The following is a 20,744-nucleotide window of genomic DNA, read 5'->3' on the forward strand; positions in this document are numbered from 1 at the left end:
TTAATTTTATTTTTGAAACCAACTAGGTTTTGAATTAATAGCCTCCCTTTAAAATTTGTTGTAATCGTGTACAGATTAATAGTCCAATTCTGTGAACATATATGCATGTGCTTAATTAGACATGTGAGTAGTCCAACTGAAATCAAAAGGACTACTCACTGTATAAAGTACACCGTAAGTATTTGCAGAAGCAAGGCCTTAAAGTTATTTTATAAAACGGTATTTAAAGTATATAACGAAGATTCATAAGGTTAGAGAGCAATTTGTAATAATATGGTGAACCAGTTATGCTTCATTCAAACATGGAACTCTGTTTCAACAGCAATACTCCTATTGTGCTCCAGTAACATAGTGATTGTAGTTCAACATTCCAGAATCCAGAAATTCATGCTTCATACAAAAAAATTGCTAACATGAAGGATGGACTTAAATTGTAGCTTTGAATTACAGTCTTCAAAAATCTTATTAAATTGTCACTTTACAATTCAGAATTGTGAATTCAAGATAGCACGTGTCTGTTTAATTATGTTTACTCTGAAGTGGCAAGAAGGTACTTAGAGGCCGATCTCTGTGATATATCTAGCAAGAGTCCAAGTTAATTGTTGGGAACATTTAAAACATTCGTATGATCTACATGAAATCTTATTCGACAGGGGGAAAACAACATTATATAAAGTCACTCCGCTCATCACTGCAAATCAGGAGTAATTAGTCCAAGTCAAGGGAACTACACCAACATAAAATCAAAACGATAGCTTTGACAGGTTTAGGCATCCCCAACGGTTGTTTACATCAACATAAGGGGCAGTCTCCTCCAACGGAGAAAACTCAAAATCACAAACATCGCCCTGAAAATCAGACTCTACTCAACCCTTTAACCTAAGGCCAGGCAGGGACGCCGCCTGATCCATACTCCATGAAATAATCATGTGCTCCGACAATAACCCGCAGCCTGGGAGGCTCCACTCCTTGGTGTTCCCATCCGCACACGCAGCCCCTCCCTGCCAGCACCCAGTTTAGCCTGTCCGGAGCAGCTGGCTTCGCTAGCACGGCGCACGCTTCCTTCCTGTTCGCCTGGTTTCTCGCCCCTCTGCTGACCGAGGGGACCCGCAGCCCCACCGAGCTTCCCGTGCGCGGCACTTCCCCTTGCCAACCACAGCAGCAGCAGCAGCTCCCGCTGCAAACCGAAACTCCCCCCCCCGCCCCGGGGCAGGAGGGGCCGCGGCGGCCGGGTGACACGGCCCCGCACCGGCGTTAGCTAAGCGGGAGGCAGCGGGGCAAGCGGCGGCTCTTGCAGGGGCCTCGCGGCTCGGCCACCCGGGCTCGCGGCCCCGCGCCAAGTTTAAGGCTCACCCGAGGTCAGCAAAGAGAAAAGTTGGACCCCCGCCCGAGGGCCTGGTGCCCCCCCCCCCGGTAGCCCCCGCCACCCGACCCGCCTCAGACACCGGGCGGGGCCCCACCAGCCCGGGGCAGGCGAGTCACGCCAGACACGGGATCGGCCCCCACCTGCCGCCCCGCCCCTCCGGCCCCAAGGGGAGCCCGCCGCTACCCGGCCGCATCCCCCCAGCGCCGCGGCTGGAAAGCGGCCGCCAGGACCGGGTGGGCGCGGGGAGCAGCGGGGCTCGCCCCCCCGCCCCGAGCCCCCGGGGGGCAGGCAGGTACTCACCCATCCATGGCACAGACAGGAGGAAGCGGCGAGGGACCGGGGGCGGGGGAGCGAGCGGCGCGGCGGCGGGTGCCACGGGAGGGGAACGCGAGAAGGATGGGAGAGGAGCCGGGGCAGGGAGGGACGGAGTGAGGGCTGAAGGCGGGGCTGCCTCTTCTGCGCATGCGGTGCGGTGAGAGGGGCCCCCTCCGCAGGCGACACACCCAGGCCCAACCTCACCGAGCGGTAGCGCGCGCGTCGGGACCGAGCGCCCGACGTCGCCGGCGCAAGGCGGGCACCCAGGCGCGCGCCTGCCTCGCCCCGCCCCCGACGTTCCTTGCGGGACCGCTCAGCGCGCGCCACACACCCGGGCAACCCTCCGCGTAAGTGGGCGCGAAGCCGCCCCCTCCGGTCCTCTCCCCGCCCCTAGCCTCCTCGGCGCAGGCGCACTGCGCGCTCCCGGTGTCTGGGGCACGCTCGGTCAGCTCGGCTCCCGTGCGGCTCGTTTGTGTCCTGGGCTGGCGCGTAGCCGAGCCGCAGCCTCATGCAGAGCAAGGGGCCGGGCACCTGGCCCAGGAAAGAGGGTGTGACCCCCCCGTGAGGGATCGCAGGGCCCGGGGGGGGGTCACCGTGTGGTTGCCAGGCGCCTGTGGAGAAATCGAAACCTGGGGCCCCGCCCCCGCCCATTTTGCTTTACGTACACAGACCACGTTGTGGTGGCGCCCCCTGAGCTCCAGGCCTGCAAGTGTCCCCTGCGCGCCCCCCCCCCCCCCCGATTGGCCCTGTTTGCAGCTCCCTGGGGCATCATGCCCGCAACTCCGCCCTGGGCCAGGCGCGGTGATTCCCCTGCGTGTCAGGGGCGGGGGGGGCCTCACCCCACTCAGGACCAGGCTCTGCCTGTGTTGCACGCAGAGGTGCCCTGCGGGGAAGCTGCCACCTGTTCCGCGATGCATGCCTGAGCGCTCGTGGGGCGACTGCAAAGGATTCAGATGTGCAGGGGGCATTTATCTGCCTCCTTGGGTATGGCCCAGTGTGTCACTCGCCCCACCGCCGTCATGGATAGCACTGAGTGTTGGCTCAAGTGAAAAGTTTATAAATTGGAAAAGTAACAAAATACCAGAGTGAACTGTAGATATGTAAAGGAGTATTTCAGTGTTCCCTTCTTTCTCATGTGCACTCCTCTTAAGAATCCTAGACACCAGTCCCTTACACCTGTGAAAATCCTATTGCATCACTGCTCTGGGGCAAAGAGCTGTCCATGTGGATTCAGCTGCAGATTGGGGGTCTCAGAACGTAACTTCTTTGCATAAAGGACAATGGCCCCATCTGTATTTGTACAACATGCAGCTTAATGGCACTCCAACCCTGATTGAGTCATCTGGGAGCTACCACACTACAAATAATAACAATGGTGGCTGTTGCAGAGGACAGCTGGATTCACTATGCCACATGACTTCTCAAGTCTTCTAAAGCTGAGCAAGCCTTTAAAAGTCAGTCTGCATTCACAAACTTGTGCTGAGTTAAGGTCTCACATGGAAAGTCTGTGGTTTCAGATGGTTTCCACCCTAGATCAGGTTATGGTTAGATGCTTCAGAATGAAAGCAAAATTGAGGGTGGGTAAAGCATACAATGGAACAAAAAGCCAAGACATTTGGTTGAACCCCATGCAAACCAAAACCAACAAGCTTCCCAGTACTCTGATCTCACCCTGCTGCCTAGACTCTAAATAGAAGACATGATAACATTTTTACAGCAGGAAGATTAAAATGAGCTGAGGTCAGGAATACAAATACTTCCTATAAGTTCAGGGTTTTTTAAAATTCATGTAAGTATTCTAGAGTAGTTGGAAGTGAAATGACAGCAGGTTCATGCAGATCCGAGAGAAATATGGGTTTAAAAAATGAGGGTCACCCTTCAAAATGAAGAGGATGGGTGAGGGCTTAATTTGAATCTAAATGGTAAATTCCCAAGAGTAAGAGTCAAGATTTTGTTAATGATACAGGAGAGTTTGTAAGATTACTTTTATATTGTTCCCCCAAAATAGAGAAGCAAAACAAACATCTAATCAAAAAGCCACATTATGGGCCATTGAAGTAGAATCCACAGATCCTTGGCAGAAAACATGAATTTGAACGTGCATCTCCTCCTGAACCTTAATCAGGGCCTCTCACTCAAAATTTATGATAATGAAAACACTATCACTAGAGAGAGGGAAATATTAATAACTCATTTCAGAGTCCTTAAAAATAGTCTTTTCCTTAGAGGTTATACTAAGAAAAAAGTCCCAGCGTTTTATGGCAGAATACAGATGTTTCTTATTACAAGCTAAATTTGATGTCTGATTTTAAAATACTATGGAGGATATTCTTATAATTGGTACAAAAATAGAAGTAGGTCAGTCTCATCAACAGTATTCTAGACTTCACTGCCATGCAAAAAACCTAAGTTCACTTCCATTCCCTGTTGGTACCACAGGCCGGTAGAGATTTGGAACAAACATTAATTACCTTGTTTTATTTGCTGCAATGAAAGAGAAAAGCCAATGTATTGTGATAGGGCTGGTGACCCTACCTATTATATTGGTGGAGAATAGTAGAAAGAAGGGACAGTTTAGGACAAGGCTCTCTCAGGGTTAGAAGAATTTAATTTTGATAGGAAGCAAACTTGTGCTTTGAGAGTAGATTTCCCAATCTCTATGCCATGTTTTCATTGTTTCTCTTTCAGTAGCCACCTAGCTTCTCTATTTTTCTCTGGTTGGTTGCTTCTTTTGACCTTCGTTTGTCCTTCCAACTCCAAGAAGGCAACTTCTGTAAAAGGCAACAAGGCATTTCTGTAGAAGTTGGGTGGCACATTAATCCCTGGTGTAACTCCATTGAGGTCAGTGAGGTATAAATTATATATATATATATTGTATTCCACTCAACTCTTTTATAAAGGTATTGGAAGATTATATGTTTGCTTAAAAGTGGTATATGGTATACTTAAATGGGGTTCAAACAAGCCCAGAGGTCTTTTGTGCACAGATCTAATTACATGATCAGGGTCTATGCATATTATAATAATCCTATTCAACAAACAAAAGATGGTTAAACAATCATGATTAGTCAACATGCTCTGTTATAAACAAACTATTGTTTCCTTGTTTCAAAAGCCGAATATTTTCTTTGTAATTTAGTTATGAGAAAGGAGAATTTTACACTAAAGGACTTTTGTTTAGCTTACTTACATAATGTTTAAATGAACTAACATTCATATATTCTCATCAGATATATAGTCCATATGCTAATAGTCTATACACTAACATACTCCTTTACACTATAAATATCTGTCCCATCTTATTTTGCTTTTGATCCCAACATATTCACCTGCCACACATAGGCATAAGGTCATTAAAGAACCTGTAGCAGTCATGTTATCACAAAGTTCTTTCCAGTTTCTCATCACCATAAAGCTGTCCTCTTTTCCTAAGCAAACAGTTGCCATGTTATGTTGCAGACTGTATGGATGTTAAACTTTTTAAAAAAGAATAATCTAGCATTGTTCTGATGAAAACCCGAATGCATCGGCCATAATGTTTGGGATTTTTAAAATATGTTCTCCAACAATTTCAAGATACACATTTTAGGAGATCAGTTTTGTATTTGTTTGATGTGTAATTAATATGTTCTTTTCAAGTCAAATTGTAGTCACAAATAATTCCCAAGAAAATAACATTCTGTGTACATGCAGAAAGGCAACAGAGTCCATTGGTTGAGTACAGAGCTGGGATTCAGGAATCCTCATATTCCTAATCTGGATGTTTTAATTGACTCAAAGTGGCCTTGTGCAAATGACTAATCTCTCTGGGGTGTTGCAATGCTTCATGTTGCAACACCTAACATTTAGGCACCTAGAAAATGACAGGAACAACACTGTGATCCACAAAGCTTGAGTTGGGAATCCCCTCTCCTGGAGTCCAGTGGCTTAGGCGCCTAAATTGTTTCTTATGATAATTAATTGGGCTCCTGCCTCACTGCACAAAATGGCCAGAGGATGATCTTATTGTATAACTTTTAGCCCACTGGTTAAAGCACTCAGCTGGGTTGTGGGAGACCCAGGTTCAACCCACCCGTCAGACCGAGAAAGGATTTGAACAGGGATCTCCAGGAGAGAGCTTTAACCACTGAGCTACAGGATCGTCTGATGTAGGAGTCCCTCAGTTTCTCCTGTTGAAGCTGTTCCATTGTGTATAAATACTTAGGAGTTGGGAGACTCAGGGTCCCATTCCCCTGCTCCAATGACTAAATATTTATATACAGAGGAACAGCTTCAAGAGGAGAGACTGAAGAAAGCCCATATCAGAATATTTCATAGCTCAGTAGTTAGAGCACCCCTGAGAGGTGGGAGATGCTTGTTAATGTCCTTTCTTCTCCTTTGCTTGAAGGGAATTGAACCTGCATCTCCCTCATCCCAGGTGAGTAGAAATCACGGGGCTAAAAGTTATTCATTTGAATGGGGCCCAATTTGGTATGTGGCCTCTAACCACATCTACCAGATCTGGCCCCACACATGAGATATGCGGATGGATGCCTGTCTTCCCTCTATTTGTGGATCTCTCTGGGGCTTAGGCAGGAAATAGGTGTCTGGACTCCCAGCATGCATGCTCAGAGGGAGAAACTTAGGTGCTGAGGGAACTTTTAACCTGAAAATTTAGGTGCCAAGTAAGTTTAGGCACCTGCAGGATTCAGTGGGAGTTTTGTAGACCACAGTTGAGCCTAGAACTGGGACATAGACTTAAACCCAAACTAAACCCTGCACTTATACCCCTAAGTTACTTTGTGGATCTGGGCCTCCGTGTTTTAGTTTGCCCATCTGTAAAATGGAGATGATATTCCTTATTCAAGTCACATGGGTGTTGTGAGGATTTCTTTGAAGATGAAAGAAGTTATTTAATCTCTTCCATCAATATTCAATTTAACATCATCTTTGTTCTTTTCTAGTCATTTTTATCTAATGAGATCTGAAGAGTTGGCAAGGTAATGAAGTGTTCTTTCAGCATTAAAGAGTCCAGTTCAAACTGCCTAATTACTGTCAAGTCCCAAATTTCAACTCCTCATCCAAATTACACTGTCAACCTAGTGAATGATTAAGAGCTGTAGGTATGATACATTTGTTTCTTGCTCTTGCTGACTAGACGATTTATGGGATTGGCGTATCATATGTAATCACAGAGTCACTGTCACAGAATTTAAGACCAGAAGGGACCACCAGATCACCTAGTCCAGTGGTTCTCAACCTATTTATCATTGTGGGCCATAGGTTGAGAACCACAGCGCCCTGCCCGCCCCTGACCCCTATGCCCAGCGCCTTCCTCCCAGAGACCCCGCCACAAAGTGGGGCCAGGAGTGGAGCCCTTGGCAGGGGGCCTGGCGGCAGGTCCCCCAGACCTTGCTGTGCAGGGCCAGGCGGCAGCCCTGACACTGGACCCAGCCACTCAGGCCAGGTGGCAGGCAGCCGGGCAGGAGCCCGGAACCCAAACCCAGGGCCGTCTCACAGCCCCGATGCCAACCCCAGACCCTCTGCGTGGCCGGCCAGGCTGGCAGCCCCAGAACCCACCAGATTCTGTGGGGCTGGCCGGGCAGTAGCACTGGACCCCACCACACAGAGCCTGCTGGGTCAGTAGCTCCGGACTTTCTGCGGGGCTGGCTGGGCTGCAGCTCCAGGCTCTGTGAGGCCGGCTGGGCCGCAGCCCCAGACCACACCACACAGGGCCGGCCAGTGACCCCAATCTTGCTGCGCCATGCTGCACCCAAGACGCTGGGTGGCCAGGCAGCCAGTAACCTGGACCCCGAGGCCCGTGGCCTTTAGCACACAGCTGGGCTGCATCTGTGAGCTAATTGGGCCGCATGCGGCCCGTAGCCCACGGGTTGAGAACCGCTGGCCTAGTCTGATCTCCTGTATAGCACAGGCCACCAACGTCACCCAGCAACTGCACACTAAACCCAACAACCAAAATAAACCCAAAGTATTACAGCCAACTAGAGAGTAGACTATTATGTGCTATAGGCAGAGAATAGGAGGGACTGAGATCCCTGCAATGGCAGGGAAATGATTAAGCGAGAGAAACCCAGATAATCCTGGCAAGTGACCCGCATCCAATGCTGCAGAGGAAGTCAAGAAATCCCCAGGGTTACTACCAATCTGACCTGAGGGAAAATTCCTGCAGATGGTGATCAATTAGACTCGTGAGCATGTGAGCAAGAACCAGCCAGCCAAGCACTTGAGAGAGAGAATGCTTGGTGCCACCTCAGAGCCCTGGCTCACCCCATCCAATGTCCCACCTCCAGCTGTTGACATCCCTAATCCTTCAGAGGAAGAAGATTTAAAAACAAAAAACCCACACAATACATGGGGAGGAGGGGAAGTGGGGGGAGGAATCACTTCCTGACCCCTGCAGATGGCCAGCTGAAATCCTGAAGCATGACCTTCAGGAACAGAAGACATACACTGGAAGTGAACCCCAGGGCTGCTGATCCCAGCCCCCACCATCATAAGCAATCCTGTCATGCAATCCCATTCAGAAATTTGTCCAGCTGTCTTAAGTTGTCTGGCCGCACACAGCTCCTATTTGGAGGCTGTTCCAGAATCTCATCCTTCTGATGGTTAGAACCCATCTTCCAATTTCCAGTCTGAATTTATTTATGACCAGTTTATATCTGTTTGTTCTTGTGCCAATGTTGCCTTTTGGTTAAGTGGCTCTTCACCCTCTGTGGTATTTACCCCCTAATGTATTTATAGAGAGCAATCAGATCACCTGTCAGCCTTCTTTTTGTGATATAAAACTAGCCAAGCTCTTCCAGTCTCCTCTCATAAGACAAGTCCTCCATTCCTCTGATCAGCCTAGTAGCTCTTCTCTGTACCTGTTCCAGTTTGAATTCATCTTTTTTGAACATGGGTGACCAGAATTGTACCCAGTATTCCAAATGGGGTCTTACTAATGCCATGTACAATGGCATTAATTCTTCAATATCTCTACGGGAAATGCCTCTCCTGATATATCCTAGGATCACATTTGTTTTTTTTTCACAACTGCATCACATTGCTGGCTCATAGTCATCCTGTGATTGGCCCATACACCGAGCTCTCTCTCCTCCTTGTCACTTCCAACTGATGAGCTCCCAGCTGGTAGTAGAAATTCTTATTGTTAGACCACAAGTTGGTGACCTTGCACTTTGTGCTATTGAATTTCATCCCATTTATGTCTTTCCAGTCTTCGAGATCATCTAGATGTTCCTGTGTAACGTTCCAATTCTCCTCTTTATTGACTATGCCTCCTAACTTTGTATCATCAGCAAATTTCATTGTCACACTGCTACTTTTTGTGCCAAGATCATTTTGAAAATACTGAATAAGATTGGTCCCAAGTCCAATCCTTGAGGAACTCCACTAGTAACCTCCACATTGCTTCCCATGCATTGTAAGGCTCCTTCTCTGCATTTTCTAAATGACTGGATTTTAAAAACATAAAAATCATTGCTTCAAATCCAGTACAGGTTGGTGCTAAGTAAAAATTGTTACCGTCTAGTAGTTGTTGGCAGCCAAAGCTCCATCAAAGTTGCTTTCCATTTAACGGGAATAACTTCTGTTCACTGTATGTCATTTTACTTAATTCCAGAAAATGTGATATACTGTTACCTTTTGTATGGCTGAACATGTGACACCACATTTTATCTAAATCTGTCCCAGAAGGCTAAACTCTCCTCTTGAATTTTTCAGTCCTCTTAAGAACATTACTGTTAATATTAAGGCAATTAATCTGTGATCAACTATCAGAAATTGTTAGATATTTATTACCAAATGATGGTTTGGTAATCCTCCTGGGGCTTCTTACTAGAAATGGTCACCCAAAAAGAAATGAATTAATCTCTTGTCTGCTGGTAGCTGCTTGGCTATTGGTAACCTCACATTGGAAAAAAGAAAAAAAGCCCAACCATTGAGGAATGGTACAAAAAATATGGGAGATTGTGGTTATGGAGAAATGAATACACCAATTATATACCCAGGAAAATAGAAAGAGGACAGCTGGATAGTTAGATATTTGGTTACCTTTTATTCAGTAGTCAAAATACATTCACCTGTGAAAACAAACAAAAAACAGTACACCTGTCCAATTTTTTTAATATTAAAATTTGATAGACATACCTGGTCTGTTAAATATGTGTATATAGAGATTTCACTCAGTTTAATAAAATCACTAGAAATGACATAGGTGTTGTAGTGAGGCTGACTCTGTAACATGGTAACACCCTGTTAAATAGAAAGATCTGATTACTATCTTCCTGAATAATGTCTCTTTAAACAAAAGTTAACTGTAGTAATGATTGTTCTGTTTATTATATTTATATGGCAAGGATTTGTAAAATTGTTAAAACATCCTAAATAAACAGTTAAAAAAATAAGGCAATTATTCATACCATTTTCTTCAGGAATATTCATATAACCTAGGAGTATATAAGTCCTGGAGATAATTTTTTCCTCTGTTCAGTTGAAAATGTTACTACCAACGGGTGGCAATGTGGCTTGTAATCAGAGCATAAGACATGAGATGCAGTGTGACCTTGGGACAGTCACTTAGCAACTGACTTTCAAATATGTTGTACACCTAGAATTCTCATTGCCTTCAGTTTTGGGTACTCAGTAGAACTCTGCAAACCCGGATATCTGCTTTATATCCGCAGACCACGGATTGGATGTGGATACAAATTTTGTATCGGTGCAAGACTTTAGTGCAAACTTTACTTCTCTAGCCTTGTTTACAGTAGGGAAATGTTTGAAAAGTTCCCTACCATTGTAAGTATTAGTTCAGCTGAATTGATCTTAGCAATGTTGGGAGCCAGTGACCTCCTCTGGCCTGTCCCCATTGTGGTCTTCCATGACAGCTTGTGTAGGGCTAGGATAGACACACTTTCTGCAGTTTGTAGGAAGTGCACTGGCATCCCAGTAGATAAAGCACTGGGTGTGACATGAGACACCTACATTCTGTTCCCAGCTCTGCCACTGGCCTGCTGTGTGATCCTGGGCAAGTCACTTCCTTCTCTGTGCCCCAGTTTCTCCATTTGTAAAACGGGGATAATGATACTTGTGTTGTAAGTGTTTTGAGCTCTAGGGATGAAAAACGCTACATACGTATTATTATTATTATCCCTGCATGGCATTTCCCCTTCAGTTCCTCTACACAGCTCCATATGGGGTTTCAACGGGCCTTGCACTGGAACAGGGAAAAATTTCAGCCTAAGTGAAGAAAAGAGGAAGAAGTTTATATATAACGTCCATGTGTTTGTTGGACTGTTAAAAGCCCTGTTTATTCTATTGCTGAGATTAGATCAGGCTGCAGCTACTGTGCTTGACCACAGTCAAAAGCAATTTTTGTATATACATTTCACAAACTTTGGTTCAGCTGTTTGTATGTGGAGAATATAGTAAAAATATATTAGAGAGCACAGGAGCTACCTATACATGTGCCCTGAAGAGATAGGTGGCAGAAATCTGCACTAACTGTAGTATCTGAGTGGTCATCCTATGGGAGAAATGCCCTTGTAGTTAAAACATTGGACTGGAATTCCAGTTATCTGGGTTCAAATCCTGACTGCCATAGTTGTCTTGTGAAGGCTGTGTCCCATTCGTACAATGAGGATACAGTAGGACCTCAGAGTTACGAACACCTTGGGAATGGACCTCGTTTGTAACTCTGAACAAAACATTATGGTTCTTTCAAAAGTTTACAACTGAACCTTGACTTAATACAGCTTTGAAACTTTACTATGCAGAAGAAAAATGCTGCTTTTAGCCATCTTAATTTAAATGAAACAAGCACAGAAAGAGTTTCCTTACCTTGTCAAATCTTTGTTTTAAACTTTCCCTTTATTGTTTGTAGTAGTTTACATTTAACACAGTACTGCATTGTATTTGATTTTTTTTTTTTTTTTTTTTGTCTCTGCTGCTTCCTGATTGTGTACTTCCGATTCCAAATAAGGAATGTGGTTCACCAGTCAGTTTGGGACTCTGGTGTTCATAACTCTGAGGTTCTGCTGCAATGATATAATACTGCTCTACCTCACAGGGTTGTTGTAAGAGTAAATTCATTAATGTTTGTGAGGCACTCAGCTACTATGGAAATGGAATAATATAACTAGACAGTTAGCTGTAGCCCTAAATAGAAAGCATTACAATATCTTTATCCAGGGGTGACAAAGATATTTATACCTGTTCAGAGATTTGTATCAGAGAGGAAAGTTGCATTGTCCTGGCCAGGCAAAGATGGTAAATGTCTATCTCCAGTGTTCCAGCAGAGTCCAAATGTAATAATTTTTAGGATACAGTGCAAGATATTTGCTTACTCTCTCATTCTTAATTTGTAACCACAGCTAGACAGTATTTATCCCATCAGTGGGTGAGGCCGATAGAGGCAGGGATGAGTTTGATTTGTGCCTACTGTTGGCAACATTTAATTTTAATCTCCAAGGTCAAAATTTATAAACCTGGATATTGGATACCTAAAATTAGGTTTCTCAGTCTGTATTTATGCACTTAAATAGATGTGGCCTGATAATCAGCCATGCTGAGCAACCCCAGCTCCCACTGAAGTCAATATTATTTCTTTTTATAAAAAAAAGGACCATTGGGCCCACTGGATGGATCAGCACATACTCATGCACTGTAGATCAAAATCCAACTTTACTCATACAGGTAGTCTTAGTGAATCACAAGGCCGAGAGTCAGGAGATCTGGATTCTATTTTCAGTCCACCAAATTCATTGTGTGAGCAGTCACTTTCCTCATCTGTAAAACAGAGTCAAATACTCCCCTATCTCACCTGAGTGTTGCGAAGGTCTGTTCAGCAATATATGTACAGTACAGCAGTTTGAAATCATTGAATGGAAGGCACTCTGTTAACATAAAATATGACTTTATTGGGATTTATCACATGAGTACGCAAGCAAGATTTGGCCCATGGTGTCTTCCTCCTCTGAATCACGAGGCTTGAATCTGACAGGTCAATAATGAACGTCATTATTATCTGATGGCTGTTTGGTGGTATCTTTGAAATTATTGGCTGGTCTCATTCTGATTTGTAATAGATCTTTCTCATTTTTTTTAGGGGGAGAGATAGCTCAGTGGTTTGAGCAGTGGTCTGTTAAACCCCGGGTTGTGAGTTCAATCCTTGAGGGGGCCATTTAGTGATATGAGGCAAAAATCTGTTGGATGATTTAATTGGGGATTGGTCCTGCTTTGAGCAGGGGGTTAGACTAGATGATCTCCTGAGGTCCCTTCCAACCCTCATATTCTATGATTCATATCAAGTTTTCCATAATACTGTTATGCTGGAAGGTATTAATGGCCACTATTAAATTACTGATCTATAGCTCAATCATAGACCTAGATAAAATTGATGGACCTGCTAATCACCAATCATTCAAGATAAATAGAAGAAGCAATTAAACTGCTTTATGGAGTAAGATAGCTGGCAACAATGGAAGTCACCACCCAAGGCAGTAGGTTCCATACAAGGCTAATCAGAAGCTGAGCTGTGTGGGCTGATAGGTTTTCCTGGGATTGATTGCAGATGCAGAGGTTGGGGCTTGATTGATTGCAGCTGTGTGTGACTGCATGTGTCAGAGGCAGAAAGGGAACGGAAAGCAGAAAAAACGAGAGACGCAGTTGTAAGCATGGCCCTGGCAGGGAGCTGAGAATCAGAGCTCCTTTTGGGCAGAGGGTACTTACTGGAGAGACAAACCTGGATTTCTGAAGAAGGAAACTCCTGCTGGTGTTTGTTTCTACTGTGTTTATGGAACGAGGACTTTGTGTATATTCCTTGTAAATAAATGGGATTGTATCAAAGAAATACCTGACTGGCATCCTTAATTTCTCCTAACGGAAACAACCCAGAAAGCCCTCAGTATTGGCTAAACTTTGGGCCTAAAAAGGGCAGCAATACTTAATCTAAATTTTTCCTGATATAGCTTAAATCCATAACTTCATCTTTTATCCTGATTAACTAATGAAAAATACTTCCTTTGTCTTTCTTATCTATTTATACTGTAAGTTCTAAAGGGCGGGGACTGACTCTTACTATATGTAGCACAATGGGTCCTGGATCTCCATTAGGGCCTCTACATGAGTAATACAATCCTAAAACTGTCTCTTCTTCATGTAATTCATTTGCCAATCTGAAGACAGTTAGCATTTTTCCCTGAGTCTTTTCTTTGGAATGAACATCCCCAGTTCTTTCAACCTTTCCTTATATGTCTAATTTTCCAGGTCTTTCATCTTGCCGTTGTATGCACTCTCTCCATTTTTTCTTTTCTTTGTAAATATGGTGCAAAGAACTGAACTTTCTATTCTAGCCTCTTCAGTATAGGCTTTTATACCACATTCATCACCGTAGTATTTGAATACCTTCCAATAGTACACTAAGTAATGTGACTACATATCTGTCGACTGTGGGTTGTTTTCTGATTCTCTCCCCAGAGGCTACATGTGCAGTGGAGTGTCTTGTTTTGGTAAGCTGTTTTTTAGTATTGTTATTTTTATTTATTAAATAAATATACCTGATGCATCCGAAGAAGTGGGCTGTAGCCCATGAAAGCTTATGCTCTAATAAATTTGTTAGTCTCTAAGGTGCCACAGGTACTCCTGTTCCTGTTGCTATGTGTTTATATTAGAGAAGGACAGATCAAAGAACATGCCTTGCACTTGGAGCGGAAGGTGGTGAGGTTTGTGATGGTTCTTTGTTCATGGAGGAGTCCGCATCACTGTTTCCAACCACCCCCAGAAAAAGTTCTGCCTCCCGTACAAATGTGCTGTTATTGTTGAGAGTTCCATTGTGCCAGAGGAGCATAGGTGTTGACTGTGGTCTTCACCCTGCAGCTTTAGACAGTCTTTTAGGTATTCTGCGCACTGGGAACGGAGCACTTAGAAAATAAGGACTTCTCCAGCAGAGGCCTAGCTAGTGCAGAGTAACATGGAATCATTATCTTACTTGTTTCACGTGACTTTTTTTTCTTTTGCAACAGTGCCTCATTGTTATCAGTTTCTATTACAGTTTGAAATTATAGTACCATCTAGTGGTCATTTCTGGATTTTTATATGGATGGGAGTATGAGAGAAGGAGTAGAATTTTCAAGATGGCCACTAAGTTACGCAACAGTTTGTTGTACTGATATATACTGCTGAACTTATTTCCTGATTCTTGTCGGTTTCTTACTCTGCCAATCTACACCACTGCAGCTCTGTGGGACTGCTGGTTATCTAGAGTTCCCTTATTTTATATTTCTACATTTAATCATTCTTTCCTTCTTGAACTACTTTACATTTCTCTTAATTGATTTTAATTTAATTTCAGATCATTTTTCTCATTTATCGAGCTCATGTTGTGTTTTATTTCTATCCTCAATAATATTTCTGCATAGCCTCTTATAGTCTGTAAATTGGATTAGTGTACTCTAAGCATACCTCCAATGTTGAATAATAGTGCACCCAGACCATCATTTAGTAGTGGGCCAACTTGCCCTCTAGTATTTTCTTATCTTCTGATTACATTTAAACAAATCTTTCTTATCGAAACACTTTAGATAACATTAACTAATTTTGCTTTTTATGTTGCCTAACTTTTTCTTTTAACTGTGTATATGTATATAATATATTATATACACACACACACACTCAACTTGCCTTCCATGTCATCATTCCCCTTATAAAGTTCTTTTATACCCAGAGATATTTGATTAACCGTGTGTGATGTCATATTGACTTTTTGTCCTTGTATTTTCCTTTTTCAATTTAATTTTTCTGTCTCTAAATTATGGTGTCTTTCAGGATATTCCAGCTTTTTGCCCATACTCATGAATTGTAATATTTTCTCCCATTGCTGCTCCATACACACTAATACTGTATTCCTAATTCCTCAAAATTTATTTTCCTGTAACCTAATGCAGTTATACTGCAGTATCTTCAGTCTGGTGAAGAGTCAAGTACTTCATAATTAATAGCACCAGATCTGGTATAGTTTACTTATAAAACGTCTCCTGAGGGGGGGGAAAGCCTGATATTCCTTAAAACATTCAGAAACATTATCTGAAGTGATATTTTTAAGTAATTAATATATAGCAACATCCTTCTCAATGTCTAAATAGTCTTAGTGGTAGAAGCGTTTGTCGTATGTCATTTCTGGATGCTTGGAATAAGTATTACCAAGAGTACATTTGCTTTTTCTTATCTGAAAGATCTGTGTGTCGTCTTTGCCAACACTTACTAGCACAATTTACGGATATCTGGAAGCAATCTGTGGACAGTTTGGTGACTATTGCAGAGTTCTCATTGATTAACTGAGGCTAGGTCTACACTACCCGCCTGAATCGGCTGGTAGAAATCGATCTCTCGGGGATCGAATTATCACGTCTCGTCGGGACGCGACAATCGATCCCCGAATCGACGCTCTTACTCCACCAGTGGGGGTGGGAGTAAGCGCTGTCGACGGGGAGCCGCGGAGGTCGATTTTGCCGCCGTCCTCACAGCGGGGTAAGTCGGCTCCGATAGGTTGAATTCAGCTACACTATTCGCGTAGCTGAATTTGCGTATCTTAAATTGACACCCCCCCCCCCCCGTAGTGAAGACCTGCCCTTAGACCAAGATGTAGAAAGACCAAGTCTAGACCATTTTTTTCATTTTTCACTATACTTTATATTCATCTTGTTCAACCAGCAGCATGCTCAGTAAGTTTGTTGTTAGGATGACTATTATACTCCATACTAAAAACATTGCTCTCTACTGTTAACTACATATTTCTAGAGAAATGAAGAGAATGTGTCATCTTTTATGTGATTGGCCATCCAGATAGTTTTAAATCACATTACTTTAACCAAATGATTTAGTTGGGGTTGGTCCTGCGTTGTGCAGGGGTTGGACTGGATGACCTCCTGAGGTCTCTTCCAACCTAATCTTCTATGATTCTATGATTCTAAATCAGGATCCTACAGGACATTGCCTCATTCCATGTGCACCTTAGAAGATACATGTATTCACTGTGCATCTAAATTAAAAACACATACATGTAAAATGGAGCCTTCCTTCATTTAGAATCTTGGTAAAGTAATTAAGACCTCAATCCAGCAAAGCACTTAAGCACATGCTTAAAGTTAAGCATATGTATAGTCCCGTTGTCTTCAGGGAGATGAGCATTGGTGTCAGTGGGACTATTCGCATGCTTAAAATTGTGCATGTTATAGTACTTTGCTGGATCACTGCCTAAATCAATCAATGATACCCAGAGTGCTGTGCATGTGCAAAGCTGTGATTTTTCTAAATCCTAATAATTCCACAAAAACGGAATTAAATTTCCACTGAAATGCTTAAAAGCCCTCCCCCCTATTGAAGGCTATTTCCTGTCAAATTTCAACTTTCTAAATACAGACAAGGAGGGTGAGGTAATATTTTTTATTGGACCAACTTTTGTTCGTGAGGGAGATAAGCTTTCTGTGTGGCTCAAAAGCTTCTCTCTCTCACCAAAAGAAGTTGGTCCAATAAAAGATATTACCTCACCCACCTTGTCTCTCTAATAGACTGGGACCAACCCGGCTACAACACTGCATACAACTTTCTAAACACAGTCATTTTAGTCCTAGTGATGCTCAAAACCAGTATATATAATAATGAAAGTGTTCCCCACCCCCACTTTCCTCATTTTCTAAAATGGCTGAATCATTTTTTGCTTTCTAAATATATAAACTGTTGGGCAGACACCGGGACTGGAAAATTTAAGCCTAATAGGTAAAAAAATTTCAGAAAGCTGTGTGAGACTGTAAACAAGAGGTTATAATGGAAATGCTTATTCAGTCTTAACTAAGCTCTTGCTAGCACTTTAGCTATAATACATAGGAATTCCCATTTATTTTTTAAAATCAACATATAGAGCCAAACTCCATACACAACTTCCATTGACTTCATGGACATGAGAGTTTTGTAAGATGAGCAGGATTTTGTCTATAGTTAGTATCCAGAGTGTTAGCGACAATAGCTGATTTCGCTTACCATGCATTATTAAATAGGGTGTGCTGGATACCATCAACATTTTTAGGAGCACAACTTTATGGTAATAGCAAATGTTGCTGGATGTGGTGGTCTTAGACTTATCTTCCCATACTATAGAAGTGTGTAATACTGTACTCTTGTTAGCAGTCAGGCCCACTGAGAGAAATTTGGGGCCCCAGTACATCTTGTTCACTGGGGACCCATCCCTCCCATTTCATTTTATTTACACACACATTTGAGGGGGCCCTGAACTTGGGGCTCCAGTACTGTTGTCCCATTGCCTCCTCCCGCCCCTCACATCAGCCCTGTTGACAATATTTGGCAGATCTGAACCAAAAAACAAACACAGATCCCTGCTATGAAGTTTACCACTGCTACCCGGACAGTTTCTTCTGGCTAAGAATCTCTTAGATCCCTTATCGAGCATGCAGAGATGATATGACTATGTGAACAGACTAAGTCCTCCCATTGCTCTAGCACAGAACCCACACACACTGGTTTAGTGCCCAAATTCATCTCTCTTCCCAGAGTTCTGCTTTTATAGCCAGTTAACATAGCTTAGGCTGAAGTAGGGTTGCCAACTTTCTACTCGCACAAAACTGAACAGTGCAGTGCAGTGTGTCCGCAATATGCAGCCTGTTTTGAAAACATGACACAAGTGCACCCTAAAGGTTCAGAAACTAGAAAGCAAATCTAAAGCATCTAAAATGTATTCATTTTTTAAAAATCTTATTTTCTGAAGCCTCACTTAGGATTTCTGAACTCTTGAGCCTAGTAATAACGAGCTCTGTCGTCGTGCTCCCTCACTCGCCCATTATAGATGCCAGGCCAGAGCACCATCAGCACAGACTGGCAGGAGCAGCTGACCAAAGAGTGGACATTCCTCTGGGCTGCCTCAGCCCCATCTCATCTGTCCTCCACTCCCCTACCTACTGCAGTGGAGCTCCTTTGGGGCACTGAACAAGTGCTGGCGATGGAGGTATGTGTAACTTTGAACTAATGTCCCTTTCTCCATGTTTTCTTTTTCAGGCCTCAGGAGCGTAGGAGATGCTGTTGTGACAACCCCAGCACAGTATGGTACATATGCTCTGTACGTGCGCACGTCTGCAGGCCACTGACTAAAAAGTCTTGTTTTTTTTGTTTGTTTGTTTGTTTTGCTTTTTTGAATGAGAAACCTCCTGGGAATAAATAAAGAAAATAGCTCCCTGTTTTATAAATATGAACCAGGCTGTATTTTATGTCTTCTACTTGTGCCCTTCCTTTCCTGGGGGCTGGGGAGAGCTGAGGAATGCTCAGAATTGTCAGAGCCATCACTGAAGAAGGGTGCAGAGATGCATTCTGGGATTGCACTGAGCGGGCCAGTTGTACTAATGCTGTGACTAGGCCAGCAGTCATCAGCTATACTGGGAGTGCACCAGCAAAAATGAATACAGATTCATGCAGAAATAGATCCTCTGGCCCCATCCTTTAGATACTCATGCATAGAGAACCTCTGCAGAGCCAGTGTTTGTAAAGCAGCCCCCCAAATCCAGCCCCATCACATTGCCCCTGCACTGTGGAACTGCACCAGGTTCTTTTGCCAGGGACACTGCTGCAGAGGCTGGGCCTGGTTTTGCCTCAATAATGTTTTATTTCACAAAGGAAAAGATCACCATAGCAGAGCTTCACTATAACAAGAGATGGCCTACCTGGAAAATAGTCTGCTCCTCATCCCCTGCTAACTGCAGCAGGAGTCTTTTTTGTTTGTTCTTGGGACAGTGAGAATGGGGAGGGGAATGAATCTGGAGAGCCATATATTCTCTCCAAGCCTGGAGCTATTATTGCCAGACAGGGAGCCAAGGATTTTTCCTTAATTTTGTGGCAATAGAATCTTCTATTTTCTTTACTCCCACCTCCTTTGCAAAGCCAGAGAATAGGAGGGGGAGATAATTGCCTCGGAATGCAGCACTTAACCCCTCTGAAAAGTGATAATTGCTGCATTCCAAAGGGATTAGCATAGTGGGATCCATTTAAACCTTCTCAGCACAAGGGAAAATTTGCAGAGGTTTCCCGCAGTTGCTAAGAGACCAGCTCAGTTCCACCAGTGTTAGCAACCCTGTGTGAGCCCTAGTGTTCCAGCCACTGGAGTTTTATGCACCAGAGCCCCGGCCATGTGAGCTCTGTGTGGAGCCCCATTGATTTCAGTCCTTCAGTGCTGGAGTCTACCTACATTGCAGGATTGGGGACTATGTCATCTAGGAGCTCTTCTCAGAGCAGGTCTAAATGACACTGTGTGTGACCATCCTACATTAGGACTTCCAACATTGCAACAGTGAACATTTTTTGCAACATTTTTTTGTCTCTAGTGTAGACAACACTTAAGTGGATTTTCATTATAACCAACTTCACTGTAAGGGAATTGCTGTGTATTTGATTATTGTAAATGTGCCCAGGAAATGTTTGGCATGTTTTGAAAACATCTATAAACAAAAGAGCCCTGTGATTGTATTCATGTAGGGGAGATGGATATGACTGATGGGCTACCTTAATTTTAGTGTGCAGGAGAGGGAACATATGGCAGACATTTGATATTATTTCAGCTGGTTTTCCAGGTATCTGATCTTTTACTGTCAATATGAACAGTACTTCTGTGATTTATCTGATACATAGCTAATGCTGTAAAATCTGAATAAAGAGGGAAGAAAGCCCTAGACCTTACCAAGTGTTTTCTCTGCCTTACTGACTGTACCAGTTTCAGCAGAATAGGTCCTGCTAATATGCCTTTTAGATTGCACAGAAAACAAACCTTATACCATTCTCACTCTGATAGTGCTACACAGGATTATAGTATTTGATTAGATCCATCTGTTATGATGAAGGCTAATTTGTATTTGTTTTAATCATTTGAAACTGACATAAAAATGCCAGTTTTCAAAAGGATAATGTGAAGAGAAGACTTTTGAAGATTTCCTGTCAGAACTAGTTGGGTGGAACTATAACAGCCTGTCTTAAATGGAAATACCGGTTTTGAAGTAGAATATTAACTATAAATGTA

General features: G+C 43.5%; 1 protein-coding gene and 1 long non-coding RNA gene across 3 annotated transcripts in view; one reads left to right on the top strand and one right to left on the bottom strand.

Annotated features, from left to right (window-relative positions):
• The window catches only part of PTBP3 (polypyrimidine tract binding protein 3), a 106,872-nt gene extending 105,049 nt beyond the window's left edge, over nt 1–1,823 (bottom strand). The window contains exon 1 of one of the 2 annotated variants that reach the window (XM_034773009.1): nt 1,667–1,823. Coding sequence is in view for 1 of the 2 variants with exons in the window: in XM_034773008.1 (XP_034628899.1) it covers nt 1,667–1,674 (8 nt within the window). In the remaining variant the exon portion in view is untranslated. The remainder of the gene's footprint in view (nt 1–1,666) is intronic. The other variant, XM_034773008.1, reaches the window with a different exon arrangement.
• A 95-nt stretch (nt 1,824–1,918) lies between these two features.
• Nucleotides 1,919–20,380, top strand: LOC117878674. The gene is made up of 3 exons (XR_004646052.1): nt 1,919–2,028; nt 4,370–4,522; nt 18,740–20,380. It is a non-coding gene; the product is annotated as an uncharacterized LOC117878674 (long non-coding RNA).
• Nucleotides 20,381–20,744: the final 364 nt, after the last annotated feature.

This window comes from Trachemys scripta, chromosome 6, assembly GCF_013100865.1.
Source record: "Trachemys scripta elegans isolate TJP31775 chromosome 6, CAS_Tse_1.0, whole genome shotgun sequence".
Lineage (NCBI taxonomy): Eukaryota > Metazoa > Chordata > Testudines > Emydidae > Trachemys > Trachemys scripta.